Source organism: Mastacembelus armatus, chromosome 23, assembly GCF_900324485.2.
Source record: "Mastacembelus armatus chromosome 23, fMasArm1.2, whole genome shotgun sequence".
NCBI lineage: Eukaryota > Metazoa > Chordata > Actinopteri > Synbranchiformes > Mastacembelidae > Mastacembelus > Mastacembelus armatus.
Window position 1 is genome coordinate 9,651,169 of NC_046655.1, and position 18,468 is coordinate 9,669,636.

At 39.5% G+C, this 18,468-nt stretch overlaps 3 protein-coding genes across 4 annotated transcripts; 2 read left to right on the forward strand and 1 right to left on the reverse strand.

The window, feature by feature from the left end:
* The first annotated feature begins 426 nt into the window (after positions 1–426).
* cax1 (cation/H+ exchanger protein 1) lies at positions 427–7,535 on the forward strand. The gene is made up of 21 exons (XM_026327084.1): positions 427–502; positions 1,485–1,664; positions 1,954–2,130; positions 2,259–2,389; positions 2,513–2,621; positions 2,731–2,847; positions 2,956–3,017; positions 3,244–3,439; positions 3,535–3,722; positions 4,090–4,189; positions 4,478–4,619; positions 4,812–4,995; positions 5,202–5,301; positions 5,389–5,507; positions 5,770–5,807; positions 5,900–6,027; positions 6,266–6,399; positions 6,690–6,784; positions 6,911–6,989; positions 7,069–7,177; positions 7,288–7,535. The coding sequence occupies exons 1-21, from the start codon at positions 427–429 to the stop codon at positions 7,359–7,361; spliced, it is 2,538 nt and encodes an 845-aa protein (XP_026182869.1). The 3' UTR covers positions 7,362–7,535.
* Positions 7,536–8,089: 554 nt separating this feature from the next.
* klhdc10 (kelch domain containing 10) lies at positions 8,090–13,098 on the reverse strand. Its single transcript, XM_026327459.1, has 9 exons — positions 12,867–13,098; positions 11,790–12,011; positions 11,486–11,640; positions 11,194–11,342; positions 11,004–11,088; positions 10,785–10,851; positions 10,656–10,703; positions 10,427–10,566; positions 8,090–10,137 (listed from the first exon to the last, which is right to left on the reverse strand). Exons 1-9 carry the CDS (start codon positions 12,955–12,957, stop codon positions 9,928–9,930), a joined length of 1,167 nt encoding a protein of 388 aa, XP_026183244.1. The 5' UTR covers positions 12,958–13,098; the 3' UTR covers positions 8,090–9,927.
* Positions 13,099–13,721: 623 nt separating this feature from the next.
* On the forward strand, positions 13,722–18,201 carry zc3hc1 (zinc finger, C3HC-type containing 1). 2 transcript variants are annotated; one of them, XM_026327202.1, is made up of 10 exons: positions 13,722–13,862; positions 14,431–14,533; positions 14,749–14,899; positions 15,026–15,109; positions 15,227–15,354; positions 15,558–15,697; positions 15,894–16,188; positions 16,313–16,516; positions 16,955–17,167; positions 17,378–18,201. In XM_026327202.1, the coding sequence occupies exons 1-10, from the start codon at positions 13,729–13,731 to the stop codon at positions 17,450–17,452; spliced, it is 1,527 nt and encodes a 508-aa protein (XP_026182987.1). In that variant the 5' UTR covers positions 13,722–13,728; the 3' UTR covers positions 17,453–18,201. The 2 variants fall into 2 exon arrangements, with proteins under 2 accessions (XP_026182987.1, XP_026182989.1); XM_026327204.1 differs by having other exon boundaries at positions 15,894–16,167.
* Positions 18,202–18,468: the final 267 nt, after the last annotated feature.

Here is an 18,468-nt window from a genome sequence, read left to right on the forward strand (position 1 = left end):
CCATGTTGTCATAGCTTTGTATTTGCAGCAGCCATGGATTTCTGCCTTTATTGATTCTTTCGCTGGGGGGCGCTAAAATATATATATATATAAAAACAAATCCTATATAGATTGGTTTTAAATTATATATATACCAAATAGCCAAATGAATCCATATAAAAAAAAGATAAAAAAGACAACCTGTACAGAAAGAAAATAAGACTCGGGGAGCGCATTTGGCATTTGAGACTAAATGAATTAGATTTAAAATGTTGCAGGTTTCCCAGCCCACCTGTCCCTCCCCCACCCCGCCTCTGTGACTCTTTGCTGCCTGTCAGGCTGCGGGGATGAGCGCTCAGTGACTGCACGGAGGACTTTATAGAGAGGGGGGCGAACCTCCGACGCACAGATGATTCAGGAGCCAAACTTGGGGAATAAACGCGCAAAATGTCTCTGAAAAAGTCTGCGCTGATGCCAGTTGATATGGAGAACCTGCGGAGAAGATCTGTGACTGAGTCTTCAGGTGAGACCAAACTCGACTCATTCTTTTTTTCTCCATTCAAACAAATCGCACATTGCGTCAGTCGCCTCAGCGGCTTTAAGAAGGTTATCACTGGGAAATAGTATCTAAGAGTTTTGTGTTTATTTCATTGCCTGGTTTACCTCTTCCTTTGTTTTAAGTGTGTTAATCAAAGTCACCTGTGCTGTACTTGTCCCCCAATTTGAGCCAACCATGAAATCTACTTCCTGTAGGGCTTTCTGCTGCACAGACAGGTTCAGGTTCAGGTTCAGGTGAAGATCACAATTTTGCATTCATAATTTAGCTTCTGTTAGTTTGGTGTTTGTAAAACCGATTATTACAGCATGACCCGTGTGACAGCAGCAGTGAGCTGAGCAGCAACTGGTATTTCCTCAGCCTCTCAAGTCCTCTCATCTCCCCACAGTTTGCTGTTGCTTTTATAATGTCACAGGTTTAATGTTTATGGATGGTTTCTGCAAAATATACTTCCATGTGCGTCCAACATTTACCTGTTGTCCCATTAAATCACTCACTGTACATTGTTTAGCAGCCATGATAAGTGACAGGTTGAGGAGTGAACTATGGGGAGAGGGGGCATATATCATCATCAACCTTTATTTATATGGTGCTTTGTAATAAACACAGTGGGAATTAGTGGATCACAAATTTCTACTAATAATAATAATACAAGGGAGATGGAAGCAAATTCCATAGTTTCAGGGCGGCACTAGCAAATCCACGGTTGCCCCATTGTTTGTACCTAAACTGGGATTTTAATGGTGCAGCTGGAGGCTGTTGGTCCTGGACACCAGATCTTAAATGCAAACAGACCCCTCAGTGAGGTGACTTTATCTCCAGCCTTCGATGTGTGGTTTTTGCACTGCTGAACTGGAGAACATTCAAATCTTGTTAAATATTGCTTAATGTGCTGTGCCTTTCTACGTCCACAACTCTGTTCTGCAGTATGTTTTTATATCTTATTCAGAAAATCATGTAGATCCTGAACAGCAGCACTGCTTTCCACGACGACGACTGTCCCACACTGAAAGGCTCTGTGTTGGCCCCCAACATCCAGAGCTAGGCCCAGCAGAGACACCACCCCCAGATGCTTCTGCACACCACTTCTGCCACTACCCACCAAAGTGTTTCATCACCGTTCACAGAGGTGAATAAGACACAAGTTGACACCAGAAAAAAAATTGGAATTGGAAAATGATTATATGATCGTATGACAATCAGAGTGAGGTGAGCAGCAACTGCTGGCTCCTGGCCTGATGTTATTTCTTAATGTTAAAACATTCAGTTCCTATCAAAATGAACCTATTAGTCCAATAAATCGTTAAGGTTTCAGCACTGTGGAACTAGCAAACATTCAGACCATGTTAAAATATTGCCTAATTCGCTGTGCCTCTGTACATCCATAACTGTGTTCTGCATTATATTTTCCTATTCAGAAAATCACATAGATACTGAACAGGATCATCAGTTTCCATGGCAGCAGTCCCACACCGATAGGCTCTGTGTTGGCTCCAACCATGCAGAGCTAGGTGCAGCCGAGACGCCCCCTCCAGATGCTTCAGCACACCACTTCTGCCACCACCCACCAAAATGTTTCCTCACCATCCCCAGAGGTGAATAAGACAATTCATACAAGAAAAAAATTATTTAATTTTGCATTGTTAAAAAAAAAAAAAATCAAATCAGCTGATATTTTTTAGTCTTATCTAGAAGAGTTTTCTAATAATTGTGATTGACACAGGAGGGCACGGCACCTCAGCCTGGTCTATTTCATCACGGCATGGAGAGGAGGGTTGGCATGAAGCCACCACAAGGACCACTGTCAGAGCTGACAATGACGTGGAGGCACACAGGGAAGCCAACAACTACAAGGTAAGTCATGGTTGAATCTTTATTTAATCTGTATCCACAATTTGGAAAAAAAAAAACAAACTGTTTTATTTACCATTATATATTAGTGTCTCACATTTTTAATTCAGAAATGCCTTTTCTCAGTTTGGCTTCAGAAAGTGGAAAGGCCATGTGACGGAGAGGCCCATTGAAGACAGATCAGACATTATCAAAGAGCTGCACTCTGATCTCAGTGTGGTTAAGCCTCGAGGAGGTCTTTTTTTTTTTTTTCCTTTCCCTCTTTGCACTTTCAGTCAGTTTAACAGGACCTGCATACTCATACAAAACTATAACCTGTTTTTATGAAATCTGCCCTCTTTCAGGCTCAGTGGTAACCTTTGGGAACATACTTTATGTATTTTTATTTGGATGGTGGGTGTCTTTAATCTACTTCCTCATATGCCCTGTAATGTTCCTAACAATCTTCGGTGCCCCTTATGGTATGTAATCTATAAATATCTGCTGCGTTACTCAGTATTGTAGTTTCCCTGAATGTGGATTCAGGTTCATGTTTTTTAATAATTTTTTTTTTTCTTTGCTATATTCAGGCAAACTTTGTTTTAAGATGGCGTGGTACTTTATTTGGCCATTTGGGAAATCAGTAGAGAAGGTAATATGTCTATCTTGTTTTTGGTCCTCTGGTATTTTGTGACTGTACACATTGTCCATATGCCAGTTCCATTTTAATAATCACATCACTTGTTGTCATATTTTCAAGAAGTTGAGATCAACAACAACAAATTGTTCGTGGCGTTTTTTTTTTTTTTTTGCCAAGTGAGATTTTATTTGGTATATTATCTAGAAAACTGAGTTTGAAAGTTATTCAATTTTTTCAGGCTGGTGATCTGGTGAAGAGAGCCTTTGCAAAGCCTCCAAAGTGTGAGGTCATTCCTGAAGTGGGGGACTCTGAAGACAGCAAGGACCTTGTCACAAACAAGGACTCTGCACCCCTTCTGGTGTCTTCCCCAGTACCTGTTGAGATTCCCATCCATGAACTGCCAGCTAGAAAAACTTCAAAGTACTGGGTAAGAAGGTCAGAATGTCCTTAATCACATGGTGCAATGGACAATTCATAATATTACTGTACTTTAATTGGCAATGATTTTAATGATTCTATCCTCCATTGCAGTGTCGCATCAGTACATATATTTGGTTGTTATTGGGTTACCCAGTTCTGGCTGTGGTCCACTCCCTGGCCTGTGTGCTCTCCTGGATGCTGGTCTTTACCATCCCTGTAGCCAAGATGAACGCGCGTGCAATGAGCACTGTGCTCCTCATGGCACCAGAGGACATCCAGATCCACAGACCGGGAAAGGTATAGAGTAATTTGTATTGTAGTGTGTAAATGAACAGTCTGATTAGTGTGTCCTTGACTTTCTTTGCTTAGAGGATTAGTTTCAAACCAGTTACAAAGTTCTCAGTAAACCCCAACCTGTATGTAATAATATTCATGATTTTGTCTTTATTTGCAAATTTTTTGATGATATCTGCATCTAAACCTTTGATAGTTTTCATTTGGCATTGACTTCAATAGAAAAAGGTTTTTAATGAAAATGGCCTTTGACATAAGTGAATTATCCAGAGTAACCTGGACATTGTTAATGAAAGGACATGTTGCTGATGAAATTTATATGATCGTTGAATGCTTTGTAACTTAAGGGTTTTTGTATTCTGTTTTGCAGAAATTTGTATCTCAGACAAGAGTCATCTTATACTGTTATCAAGCCTCCAATGTGTATTACTACAAATACTCTGTCCAAGGAATTAACATTTTTGGTCTCAGTATCCTTTTTGGATGGTTGTATCTAATGTGCCAAAACACAAAGTGCTTATATTAAAAAATAAAAAAAAACCCTAAGAGGTCAGCTGTGCCACCATTAGATCGCTTTTCAATATACTGGACTCCCTACAATATATTGTGCTTTGAGCTGGGTGTGCTACTAGTAGCAAAATCCTGAATCCCTGAATATTCTCGACACCATTTTTGTTTTAAAGCAATACAAGATAATGCATCTGAGTCTCTACTGGTCTGTCCACTGTCTGTTCTCCTTAAGTCTGTGTCCCCTGCAGACCTACTCCCCCTGGTGTTGACCACCCTGATAATTGGCTATACTGATGAGGAACACAAATACTTCAGCGCAGAGATAAAGTTTGCTACAGCCATCACTTCCATCATTCCTCTGTCCTACTACATTGGCATGGGAATAGCCAGGTTAAGTTTTTTGTGTGTGTGTGTCTAATTATTTTATCCCTGGTGTGCAAATATTTAGATTGAAAAAGAAAAGTACAGACTGGGGACATGCTTACTTCCTGCTACTGAGTAGTGTAATTTTTCACATGAATTCTCATGTACAGTTAATTTAACGTTCGGTTGGTTTATCAGTATCTGTGCTTACTCCCACAGCATTTCTGCACAGAGTAACTTTGCACTGGGAGCAGTGGTGAATGCGACTTTTGGCTCCATCACAGAGCTGACTTTCTACATCACAGCACTGCTGCAGGGACACCGTGCTGCCAACAAATGTTATGAAGAGATTGTGAAAGCTGCACTCACCGGGACGTTGCTTGGGTGTATACTGTTCATACCTGTGAGTGCATAAGGACATATCTCCATGTTAACATATATACTGTTAGGATCCTTTCTGTTAAGATTGCGTGTTCTCCCTGAGCTATGTTTCTTTGTCTGTGAATATCTCCTTTTTATTTGTAATGTCTGCATCTTTTCGAAATTTGTATGTAGATGCTTACATGATGCATCCGTATTTTAGCATGTGTGTGTTTGGAAACTGCACAGGGACTCTGTATGATCATTGGAGGCATTAAACACAGAGAGCAGCAGTTTAACAGTCGTTCAGCAGGAGTGAGCTCAGCTTTGCTCTTTATATCTATAGGAGGTATGTATGACATTTGCACTTATAACCATTTTTATCAAGACAGGCAGAACTCTATATTTGACCCTCATGCTGCAATATTGTCCCTAGGTGTGTTTGCTCCCACCATCTTCTCCAAGGCGTTTGGTAATTTGGTGTGTGAGAGCTGTAACAACTTTGCAGACAATGCCAGTCTACCCTTTATCTGCAAGAGGTGTCACTACGACATGGTGGGTAGCTTTGTCTGACTTTCCTCCAGCTTCCAGCACTCCTGAAGACGCTTTCAGAGTATGCTGTTGATCAGCTGCAGCAGAAAAGCAGCACTAAGCAAGTTTGAGTTCTCGGAGAGTGCAGTGTCATTTACGTGCGCAGTGCTTCAGTGGACTGATGTTTCGAGACACATGTTTTATTGCTGTGGTTGTAAATGTATTTTAGACTTTGCTTTTATACACTCGCATGATTTTTGATTTTCATTATTGTTCGTTACAACAGAGTCGAGCTGACCCACATTTGATTCTGACTCATATTGAGTAAGTCCAGGTGCTGCAGATTTTGCAAGGCTTTTTCAATGTACATCAATTGTGTGTTGACTAAATAATTAATTCCAAAAAATCTTTTCTAGACCTTTGGTGTACACGATTTCTGTTCTGCTGCCAGCTGCATATGTGATCGGCCTCATCTTCACGCTGAAGACCCACTCACATATCTATGATATTCATATCAGCGATGAGCATGGGTGCAATGCACATGGTCAGTATGTGCAATAGGAGTGCTGGCACCTACCAGCCCACTGGTGGTCGTCACTGGTCACTGCTCTCAATAACTGCAAACTCCTATATTGTGAAGAACTGAAATATATGTGAGGGTTCAGTCTTTGGTTCTTAATGCATGTATGTGAAAGGGGAGAGAAACTTAACCAACAGTAAGGCAAGTTATAAATATTGAAGTTGTGCTTATTGGTTAATTTATAGTGTGTATGTCACCACAGGTAATCATGTGGTCCACTGGTCACGGTGGAGGGCTCTTGCAGTGCTGATTGTTGCCACAGGGCTGATGGCCTGCTGCGCTGACCTCAGCACGGACAACATCGCGCCATTGCTGTCCCATTACTCCATCTCGCAGGTATTTGAAACGTTTTAGTTTAAGTGAATCCTTGGTTCAGAAGGATTTTAGCTCATGGAAGACGATGGAAACTTTGAAATTGAAACCCTGGATTAGAAATATTCAGGTTAAGAGGATTTTTTTTTTGCAACAAGACAAAAAAGACATGTACTATATAAAGAAACTATATGTACCCCTTTGAAAGTAGATTATATGATACAAAGAGACCACAGGGAACTTGGTGTCTTGGTCATAATCCATGTTGTCTACCTCAGTGTGTTTCTTTGTACAGCCTATCTGCTGTCTTTCAGTCCTTCATTGGTGTCACTGTGTTGGCCATGGTGCCAGAGCTTCCTGAGATTGTCAATGGGATCCAGTTTGCATTGCAGAACAACATCAGCCTGAGGTATGAGTGTAGTGTGCTGTAGTTTAATGTGAAGTTACTTAGAGAAACTGTAGAACATTTTGATATATAATGTCAGAGCTTTTGCGTTTGTGACATTTTAAATTGCATTTTTCTTTTCTTGTGCAGCCTTGAAGTGGGCAGTTGCATTGCTGTGCAGGTCTGCATGATTCAGATTCCACTGCTTGTCCTCTTCAATGTATTCTATGTAAGTTAAAACTTTAACAGATGATTATTTGTGTTATTTTGTTTTCATAACAATGAACAACTTGACCTTTTTATTTCAGGATGTTGGATTTGTGCTCGTGTTCAGTGACATCCATCTCTGGGCCAGCATCTTTAGTGTCATTCTAGTCAACTACATCTTCATGGATGGAAAATGTGACTACTTTCAAGGTAAGTTATGTTACTTTGATATCCCTGTGGCCAAAATGGACTTAACAGGGATATAAATTTTGTTCAGCTATAGATGCATTTCTAGATTATAATGGACTTTTTGTCCACAGGCACTGCTCTAGTGGTGGTTTACCTCATCCTTTTGGCTGTTTACTTCTTTGCTCCTTCTCCGGGATCTTGCTGATCTTCTTGTTATATAAATGGATCGTCATTATACAAATACAGCAATATTCAAATAGGTGGGTGTGGGTTCGGTGATACAAAAGATGGAAAAAGAATTGGATTGAGTTTTGAATGTCACAGTGGAGCTGTAAGTGAACAGCTGTCTGCTTTTTGTAAATGTGAAGCTGGATGGTGTTTTGGGTGCCTAAACATTTCTCTAGTTCTGGTTGTTGTTAAAAATCACAAATCAGGACAATTATTTGTACTTGCATTTAAATGTTAAAGTCTTTATTTTTTAGTTCTGATTATTGTATTGAACTCAATAAATGCATCAATTTATAAAATGTGTCTGTAGAGTAACAAGTTTTTCAACCCATGCTGCACCACTCTCCAGAATGAGTTTGATTATAGAAAAGATTGAATTAAATTAGAAATTGATTTATACTTTTACATCTTGATATATTGGCCTTCAATTTATCTCTCCAGAAATGAGATTTTGGCAACTCAAAGGACAAACAGCATGCATGCTTCTGCTGTATCTAAATCTAGTGTGCATCCTCAAATAGAATTTATGCAAAATGTCTAATTATAGAAACTGAAACAAATTGGGTTGTGTATGTATGTATGTGTGTGTGTGTGTATATGTATGTGTATATATATATATATATATATATATTATATATATATATATAAAATGCATCATGCTAATTGTTAGTCAAGCAAGAAATTAGGGCAACAGAGTTATTTACAGAACAGTTTTTAATAGCAATAAGTCCAACTCAACATTCACACAAGCTTACTGTACAACATTTAATGGTTACCTTTTAAAATTATGCCCCAAATGATGATAGTCTGAAAGCAGGTAATGACATCATGCGCCAAGTAGTTTGTAACATGGAACAAAATTAAATAAGTGCAGGCAGATTCATGTGTTTGAGTCCGATCATCTTGTTACATCCCATCCTGACTGAAAATGTTACGTCTCAATCTAATCACTCTTTCTTTACTGTAATCATACTGTCCAATGTGCAACACTATTTGGCATCAGGTAAATACATTAAACAACTGTAGTTACATTTTTCCTTGAAAACTGTAAGTGCTTTTAGGGTGTAAAAGATTCAACATGATGAATCCTGTACTAGTCTGCTCTGCCTGGTCATTCTCAGAAAGAGGATCCAGTCATTTAGACAGGATACAAAAAGACATTATGGCCACCAACATTTTGAGTGAAAATATATATGTAATAGCTGGATTGTTTAAAAAGTGGTTAAGATGTTCACTTTCTCTAAAACAAAAGAATTTTAACATAAACCTTGTTTGTCTAAACATGCAGAGATCTTATACTGCCTATGTTTTTGAAAAAGGCACTGCAGTAGAAACAAATGTCTGTATAAGCCTGCTACTAAAGCAACTCCCTGTCCAAACCTATTTTAATGTCATCAACATAGAATGAGTAAATGAACAGAATTAAGTCTTTATTTGAATAAAAGCATTTTAAATTAATTTTATAGAGCACCAAATTCACAGTGATGTGTTGAATGGTTTGGTTTACAAGCGAAAGCTGCAAACACGATGACCCTTTTTGCAGATGATTCTCTAGTTGAAACAAAATGTATAATGGAAATAAAATGGCTTACTAATAAAGATAGTGTTTCTGCATGTTTTAGCAAACCACAAATATGTAGTTCAAAATCATTTCCAAGACATACCATAGTTTTTACCTTTTGATTTGAGGCATAAGATTGGCGGTCTTCAGAGAGCAGCATGTCTGATTTGATTTAAATAATGCAACGATAACGTCAACAACAAACGAGAAAATCCTTGTGATTGACAAGATCAACTTTTAAGATTCTGAAAGTTGACATGGCTAGAAAATTGAAATAAAAAAGCTGCCTGGAAAGTGAAACACCTTTTCAAATGATAGAACACCACATTTAAGCAGTAATAATTACAGATGAGATTTGTATTTAATGGGCTAAAATGTGCAAAACCACTGTCTGCAACCTTTTAGAATGAAACCATTACTGTGGTCACCTTTGCTTACAGAAAGTATATAAAAGTACATGTGTCTCAATAAAAGTGTGCAAACAGCAATATCAAGCATTGAGAATACCCACAAGTCCTTCAAATAAATATACATGCATTCTTCCTTTGCACAGACTTTTTAAAAGTACTAGAGAAGGCAGATTTTAAAATGGGAGAGGCAGTTGGAAAACATGACATGGCAAAATAAAGTATTTCCAGTGGTCAGTGTGGAGGGTAACAAGTGGGAATTCATACTTAGCTTGACACAAAGGCATCATGTAAGGAACAGTGTGGCGTGGCGTGGCATGGGGATGTTGGCGGTGTGAGTAAAATCTGTAAAACATTCCACATATATTTTCTTCTATCATCACTGGAACCGCAAAAAAAAAAAGGCATCACATTGTTTTGGTTTTAAGGCGGGGGCTAAGTTAGCCAGGGGAGGGAGAGAGAGCACTTCCAGGAGAACTATCCTGTTTCCGTTCTGTGCTCTGTCAGACCTCATCTCACCCCAGTTTAGTCCTGCCCGTCCCATTCGTTAGAGTGTCTGTCCTCCACTGTATGGCCTATTTCAAGCGTTCAATGAGTTCCTGTGTGAGGCCCAGGTTAAGCAGCTGCATGGTGGGGAGTGAAGTCAGGTGGGGAAAAGCTTTGAGAAGCTTCTCCCAACACAGCTCAAGCAAGCTAGGCACCGCCAGCCATATCTTAAACAGAGAGCCAGTTCTCTTGTTCTCATGGATGTTCACCACACCACCGTGGATGTACATGCAGCCAGCCTAGCAATGGGATGAAAGAAAGACAAAGAGATGTAAATTTTATAAATAGTGTGGCAATTATTACAGAAATTAACTAGTCCTACGCTACCCCATGGGCCACCTTAATGATTTGTGGGTGATGACTACATCGTGGCTACTAACTACTTTCATTACATGTAATTCACTTGCTGTGTACATGTTTATTTTCACTACCGACATTGAAAAAAGCCAGTGCCCATAGCAATGTTGCTATTTCAAACTACATTAAACTGAGATACAGACTGGCCAGAGATGATAGTGTAATACTAACTGGGGTGACGGCAGCACAGTGGAAATAGGCCGGCTCAGGCATCACTGCTGGTAGTTTACTCCACTGGAAAGTCTGCAGGTTGAGCTTCCACAAATCAGCTAATATCAATTCCCCATTATAACCTCCACAGATAAATACATCTGCAACAGAGAACAAATTAAAAACAGTGTTAAAATGTTATCTTTCTCAAGTGATACAGCAATATTGGCTTTACTGTAAGAATTCTAACCATTTTGTATTTGTACACAGCTATGGCATCTCCTAGGAGCAGGATACCCTGTTGAAAGCACAGAAAATGTCTTTTTTAGTACAGTGTGCATGAGAATAGAATAGGCTTAGTTAATTATGTGATGCAGACCTATTTTGTCATGAGGTTTAGTTGTAATCTCCTCCCAGGAATTGGTTTCCAGATTATATGCATGTATCTGTTTAAATAAAACACACATAGTATTTATCATAAGTCTAACTACAGTTTTCAGTAATAATCAAAAAAAATTCGGCTTTTATACAAATATATAGATATGTGTATATACACTCACACACACACAATTTTGGCGAAAGGATTCTACTCGGGTACCTTGTCCAGAGGATAAGATGTCCAGGAAGTTCCTCCTCCCAGAATGTAGATCCTCTGTCCATCATGTGCTATTTCATGCCTGTACCTGTGGCACACGTGACAACATGGCACATGAAGAATTTTTATTTTACGTATAAGCTCCCCAGCTTTATTGGATCCTCGGGTGAATGCGTGAATCATTACACTGTACCGTTCCTCAGGCAGGTCATCAGGAGGGTTGTTGGGCTTGAGGTGGATCCACTCCCTGGTGGTTAGATCCAGCCTGTGCAGGTCTGTGCTGTAAATGTAACCCGTAGTCCCTCCAAACACATACAGGAAGCCATTTATAATGACCATTGCCTGCAGATGAAAAGATATGAAATTGCAGTCCATTATATGGCAGCTCTGTTAAAATGTATATCCATTAAGTACACTTGGAAAAACTTACAGAAGATTTTTAAGAACTGACTGTAATGAGACTACAGACTGATATCGGAGGTTACCTGTCCATAAATTCTGCTGGGCTTCTTCCCACGACAGTTGAGCAGTGACCATCGCTTATACTTGACATTACAAACGTGAACGTCATTGCCGTTATTTTCACCAAAGGGGATCCCAGTGCCTCCGAAGACTAGGAGGTTGTTGCCGTGCAAAACAGCTGAAGAAACACAGCAACATCATTTAGTTTTCATTCAATTTGAACAGAAAACAGGATTCTGTTCTGTGTACAAAATGCGGATGATGTGTAAATGCTTGGCTACTTATAAGTACTTCATGTATTAAAAATGAGTAGACATTACGTTTCACCTGACATTGATGCAAGCTCTGTGGGCATGTAGCCCTCTGTTCGAATCTGCTCCCAGCAGCCTGTGGCAAAATGATACCTCCATAGCTCCCTGAACAGCGGATAATCTTCATTTTCTGAGCCTCCTGACTCATCGTAGTCAGGGTTGTACCCTCCAAACACGTACAGGTTTGTGTTATCAGCAACACAACGATGTCCACTGCGGGCTGGGGGAACACGTTGACCTGGAGATGTAAAAAAGTTTCATATGGTAAAAACATAAAGTGCATACTAACAGAGATCCTATGCAGGTATTAAAAACAAGATCAACCATTGTCACTTGTCAGTAAAAAAAAAAAAAAAAAAGAGCCTCTAGGACAAATATGAAGTAAACCAATGGTTTAAATTACTATGAAAACCTGAATGTGCAAACTCAACAAGCAAAGCTGCTGTAGCTGTGGAAATGCCAGGGCATTTAAAAAGCCAATGAGGGATAATTATTGTCAGGTGAAGTGGCAAGACCAAATCTATAGTATAATTAGCTACTATCAAGTACAGTAACCCCTTAATTCATGAAGATCAGCTGAATAAATCTTTGTCCAAAGCAGACAATGCAGCAAACACTTTCAGCAACAACATTGCTGATCAGAGCATTGATTGATTTTTGGATCTGAGCTTGTGCCTGAATGTATTTTAGTCATCAAACCCTGCCCCAGTCAAACCGCAGCATCTCTGTTGCCGTGAATCTCTTAAAAACGTCGCCTTAAAACCGCCATCAAGGTGTTTCCTTCCAGTAATAAATGACTGTGCGGTGTCAGACCGTATCACAAACTGGCTGTACAACCGAGAGACAGGATGTGCTTTTATATATGTTTTAACGAATTACACATTAGCTTGGATAGAATAGCTAACTAGCTATTTAAAGAAGCAACAGAATTGACTGCAGGGCGCTAGCTTGAACGTTATATTTAGCTACATGTTAACATGCGAAGGTGACCAAGTGTGAAAGAGCTGTCCCAAAGCTTAGTGGACTGTCAAAATGTGACAACGTTAAGTTAAAAACCTGTCGTTAGCATGTCTTGCTATTGTTGTTGACCAACCTGCGAGCGTCTCAACGAGCGGCGGCCTGCCTGTCAGTTTCTCGAATTTGTTCAGTCTGTCTAGACTGCGAGGGCCTTCAATGTTCGCCATGGTTTCCCCGTTACAATCCGGTCCTGGAGGATGTCACATCACATAAGGATAACATCTGCTAAAGTGCTGATGAAACATTATCAATAATCTCCCTTCTCAGTCAGTTTGAAGCCATTCACAAATTTTACCCCCCGGACGTGAGACGCTTGACCAATCAGAGGGCTTGTTATTGGAAGGTAGCGTCATCAGAGGTGGGCGGTTCTGCGCGTGTCAAGTCTCCAAAACAACAACAATTTTTTTTCTTTTTTTAAAAACTAAATTAATTGTTTAGTAAAATTTTCTGTATTTTTTATTTATTTCTCTTTAATATGATTTTCCAAATGTGTAAATCTCTTGGTGAATATTAAATACTTTTTTTATTTCGGTCTTTTGCCTTAAGTAATACAAATTTAGTAGGCTATTTTTAGTAGTTTAATTTAGTATTTAATTTCAATTTAATTTAGTAGGCATTTTTAACTCAATTAATTGTTCACTGAAAATTTCTGTAAACTTTTATCTCCCTTTATTATAATCTCCCTTTATTATAATCTGCCAAGTACGAAATTTTTATTTCATTTCGGGCTTTTGCCTGAAAAATACAAATTTAGTAGGCTATATGCCTCAAATAGAATCAAAACCTGCCTTAAAATTCAAAAGGTATTATTTTAAAAATGAAATTCAGATTTGGTTGCCATTGTAGAAGCAGGACAGGTTTTAATGAAATTGGGGGGGTTTTAGAAAGCGGAACCATTGGTTTTGGGGTGCATTTTCCGGGGGAACGCAGAGCCGATAATGGCGACTCTCGGCGGTAGTCGTGGAGATCGTCTCGGCAACACAAATGTACAAAAGTCTTCTCTTGTTTCTCCAGAGAAAGTCCGTGAGCTTCTCAATGAGGGGGTGTCATCAGCAGACATCGGATCCAACAGGTGCAGTTTCAGGACAGTCGCGCAGTTGTTTGATTTAAAGGGACGAAATACAAGTTGGCATTAGCTGCTTTGGTTAGCCACTTAGCCTGGCAGGCTGCTAAGGCTAGTTTAGCCGCCTTCACTCGGTGTAATTCAAAGAGCGACTAGACTCTACAGATGTGGCAGCTTGTTGGTCAGGGACCAACGGGGACTGGAATTAGACACTACTGTATTTTGATTGCGTCTATAATAATATTTGCCTTCCGGTAGGTTTGTTATGACGCTCGTTGTGTTATCGCTCCTGTTCAGTTACAGATAAGGGGGTGGGGACCAAAAGTTTGACGGAAACATGGATTTTTATTAGTTTGCTGTAATTTTCTGAGGTACCATGTAATATTGTTACTATTATTGTTGTTATTAAAGTTTTGCTCAGGTGGAGTGTTGTATAGATATTTAGATTACTTTATTAAATTAATTCTTATTATTTGCCCCAACCTCTTATCCATCACTTGTTTAACAAAACTTGGTAGATCTGCACAAAGCATCAGTGGCAGGTCATGTATTCCTTTTCCCTTTATGTGGATTTCAGTGGAAAAGGAGATTTGAAAGTTCTGGAAGTACAAAGCAACAGTCAAGCACCTTGCGAGGCAACGAACAAAGAAGCTTTTTTCTCCAGAGTGGAATCATATTCAATATCCTTTACTTATTTTGAGAAGTTTTTTTTCTACATTGCACAGCCATATGTTATAATTACTAAGATAGTGTTTGATATGTAATTTAGATTTTTGGTATATCAAGTGTAATGAAATTGAAATGTGTTTTAGGTTGATGCCATCTACTTTCATTCAGAGTAGGAAGGATTTTAACGATCTCTGTGTCCAAGTGACATATTTCCTTAGCAGAGCACTGTTTGAAATGGGCAGGGAAACCCCGCATATTGTCCCCTCTGATGTGCGCCAGATATGGATGGATCAACGTTGGCTGTGATATGCTGAAGTGTTCCAGCTGCCAGGCTTTCCTTTGTGCATCACTAAAACCAACATTAGATTTTGAGAAATGTAAGCAAAACTTTAAGTAGCTGAAAAAAAACTGGCATTGAAGGCACAGTTTTTTTTGGGAAAGTTGTGCTGATGTTGCCACTCTGCCAAAAATGAAAGGTCATGCAATATGTTCCTTTTAAACAGATAAATCCCGCATTGCAGAGATATCAAGGCAACTTCAGACGCAGCATGAGAGGTTTTGTCCTTGGCCTGACTTTCCTTGCCCAGGTAAAAGCAATTAAGTGTATGCTAACAAAAATCTTTAACATGACCATGGTCATTTAAGCTGAATTAAGCCTAATGTTTTCCACATGATACTCATAGTAAATGTTGCATTAATTTCAGAGCGGTTTTGGCTGGTTCCAGCCAGTGAGCCATCAGCACTACTCGCTGCCTTCTTAGAGCGCTTCCAAAGTGCTTGTCTCCTTGCACAGCAGCTGCCAGCCATGAAGCCAGAACAGCTGAAATCTATGGTGAGGCCTGAGAATGACAAAAATGTCCTCTGAAACATTATGAACATTGTCCATATGACCAAAAGTGCTTAGAAGCATGGATCCAGGATATTATGTAAAGGATAGTCAGATTCCTTGTGAAAAAGGGTAAACTTAATGTGTACGTTTCAGAACAGAAGATTTTCTGTTGTTCACATGTAATTATGTCCACTGTTTCTTTGCAGTCCTTGACCGAGGACGTTATCAGTGTTATACTGCAGCTGATCGAAGAAGAACAAAAAAATAAGGGAGGAACTCCATGTTCTGGACCTTTTGAGGTCCAGGTGGCTGCATGCATTGTTTCTCTCTGTGGCTGGGCAGCAAGGTAAGAAACATCTCCAAACTCGTTCTACTACACACAATAGAATAGACTAAGTATACACACATCCTGCATGTAATAGCTTCATAGAAGAAAATACGAAGAGAAGATAGGGGAGGTAATTTATGTGCTGAGAGAAACCGGTCACAAAATGCCACCTGATCTGATTATGATGTCTAACCTATGATTTTATATGTCTTAGCCCAGCTCTGCAAGCCATGAACCTGCCCATCCTCACCTGCTCCTATTGTATGCGCAAGGTGGGCCTGTGGAATTTCCATCAGATGGAGGGAATGGGTGGTGAGGGAGATGCCTCAGCAAACACTGTAGGCCAGTCTGCTCAACCAACAGGTCCTGCCTCAGCAGCTTTGCATGAGGGCCAGGTAGACCATTCTACACCTGTATCACCCACTCCAGCTACAACTCCTTCATGTCGCATGAAGCTGAGGAGTCAGGACTCCACCCGCTCTGACCAGGCAAGCTTTCCACAAATTAAGGTTGATCAGCTTTACATGTATACAGTAATTTTAATTAGAACTTCACTTCATAAATAGTAATGGCGAACAAAATCTTCAAAGGGCTGCTTTTTTTTTTTTTTTCCCCTCTTCTGGTATGTTACAGGGTGAAGGCACCTCTTCCCCAGTGGCCTCACGTGCCCGAAGCAGAGACTCACCAAGCCCTAGTGAAGAGCTGCCAAGTCCCTTGATCCGGGGCAAAAGGCCTGCAACTCGTAGCAGAGGACAAGGGGAAAACTCTGGGTCTGATGGTGTTGGCAGCCTGCAACACCCTCCTAAACGTCTGTGCTTCTCATCAGTTGGTAGTCCTGTAAGTACTAACATTACTGCTAATTTATCGTTTTCACTTTAGTGGTTTTATGGCAAAAGGCTCCTTACACAGAAATTCACATTAATGACTGGTGATACATTGCTACCTGGTCATTAAAGCAGTGTTTTGAGGGTAGTGTTTCTTGTGTGAGATTGCCACATTGGCAAGCAGATCTGCTCTTCTAAACAGAGGAAAATCACAGATGATATATATTTATCTATATATTGTATTCCCAGCAATAGAAGGACAAAATTATAATCTTAGTTTTGAAGTTAATAAAATCGATTTACTTTACTCGCTATTTTAACAATTATTTATTTCAAGACAAGTCTCCATAACCTAAATATCAATCCCAGTTAGGTTTGAGTGTTTTGCATTAGTTTTGTTTGAATTTACTATTACACCAAGGTTTTTTGACCAACTTCCCTGTTATACCAGGATGGGCTCCTGCACAAGAATGCATTTGACCCCCTTGCTCAACACAGAGACTGGTGTCCCTGGATATCTGTGGGAAAGGAGAATATGGATCCTGGAGCGATCCCCATTTCAGATGGAGGCTCAGCACTTCATCAGCAGGGCTGGAAGGCTGCTCTTGACCTCCTCATGCCCATGAAGAAGAACTCAAATACAGTTGGAGGCAGTCCAGGACAGGCAAGTTAAAATTTGTGATGTTTATATTTTATAACAATGATGATTTAAACATGAGCATTGGTCCTTCTTAACTGAAAATTTTATTTTTCTAGGTTGTGTATTTCAGATTATTGAAAGACACATATTACTGTTATGCTGGCCTCCCAACTTTGCTACATAGATTTCATATAAACACTATCTGATATTCCTCTTTTGTCACCTTCCTTTCAGGGTGCTCGTGACAAGTCTAAAAGGGTGTTTGCTATATTCCGCCAGTGGCAGGTATCCTCATCTCCGTCTCAGTAGAATGTTCCCATCCAAACAGTAACACTGAACTGACCTACCCTTGTTTAATGGTGCAGAATCTATTGTACCAATGGCAGAAATGTCATACAATATCAATCTATGCTGTCCTTTAAATTCTTGTTTACAGTCACAGTGTTTCTGGAGTCAAAGGAATTTGATTTCTTTAGGTAAATTAATAATTCTCTGTGAACAGTGACATGAAGGATGTCTGTGTGGCTTTAAAACATGTTAATTCTGCTACATGAAACTGGGATGTCAAACTGTGTTGGCCTTTTATCATATGATCAGATTAGTAGTCATTAAGTAATAGAACACATCTCAGAGTCAAGGAATCCTTGGTCATGAGAAAGGGCCAAATGGCTCGACACTGGAAAGGCAATGTTTACCTTCATTGTATGTTGAGTCATTTGGGGAGTGGTAAACATTAACCTCATTAGCAAAAAAACTGTGAGGAACTCTTTTTGTGTGTGTACTGTTTTGCTTGATATGAGTTCTCTTTGAAAAGAACTGAATTGTTCTTCAGTAGTGAAATGTCAGTTTCCATTTAGTCAGTGCTAAAATCCTGATTTTTGCAGCCAGGTAGAACCATGTGCCATGAACTTTAAACCTGTTTGAAATTAGACTCAGGATGCCTGTACTTTTTTCACGTTTCAGTGACATCTCATTGATAACGCAGTCCTGAGTATCCTGCATGTACTTAGATCTTTGTCGAATTTCCTGAAAGGGTTTAATAAAATGCCTTGTTGAAATTTGTTTCACTTTGCATATTGCTCCTCTGATATCTTAACTCAAACAACAGAACTGAATTTCCAATTAATTAAATAATTGTATTATAAATACAAGGAAACACACTCAATACAGCCAGGCTTGGCTCTTGTGAATATTTTAGTATCTGCTGTTGCAGCTCTTAGTTTTTCTGATTTAACACAACTGGCTTTGAATCAGCTCATCTGCTCATCTTAACCTTTTTGGTAAAGAAGGATGGTTATTAAGTTTAAATAATTATTAGAAGTTGG

Excerpts from the sequence above, each read along its gene's own strand:
- cax1 (XM_026327084.1), top strand. The coding sequence starts at position 427 with ATGTCTCTGAAAAAGTCTGCGCTGATGCCAGTTGATATGGAGAACCTG. Across the intron at positions 6,028-6,265 it reads GCATGGGTGCAATGCACATG|GTAATCATGTGGTCCACTGG; the intron begins GTCAGTATGTGC and ends ATGTCACCACAG. Across the intron at positions 6,785-6,910 it reads CAGAACAACATCAGCCTGAG|CCTTGAAGTGGGCAGTTGCA; the intron begins GTATGAGTGTAG and ends TTTCTTGTGCAG.
- klhdc10 (XM_026327459.1), bottom strand. The coding sequence starts at position 12,957 with ATGGCGAACATTGAAGGCCCTCGCAGTCTAGACAGACTGAACAAATTC. Across the intron at positions 11,343-11,485 it reads CCAGCAGAATTTATGGACAG|GCAATGGTCATTATAAATGG; the intron begins GTAACCTCCGAT and ends TTTCATCTGCAG. Across the intron at positions 10,704-10,784 it reads TAAACCTCATGACAAAATAG|GGTATCCTGCTCCTAGGAGA; the intron begins GTCTGCATCACA and ends TGCTTTCAACAG.
- zc3hc1 (XM_026327202.1), top strand. The coding sequence starts at position 13,729 with ATGGCGACTCTCGGCGGTAGTCGTGGAGATCGTCTCGGCAACACAAAT. Across the intron at positions 14,534-14,748 it reads CCAGAGTGGAATCATATTCA|TGTTTGAAATGGGCAGGGAA; the intron begins ATATCCTTTACT and ends TTAGCAGAGCAC. Across the intron at positions 14,900-15,025 it reads AACATTAGATTTTGAGAAAT|ATAAATCCCGCATTGCAGAG; the intron begins GTAAGCAAAACT and ends CCTTTTAAACAG.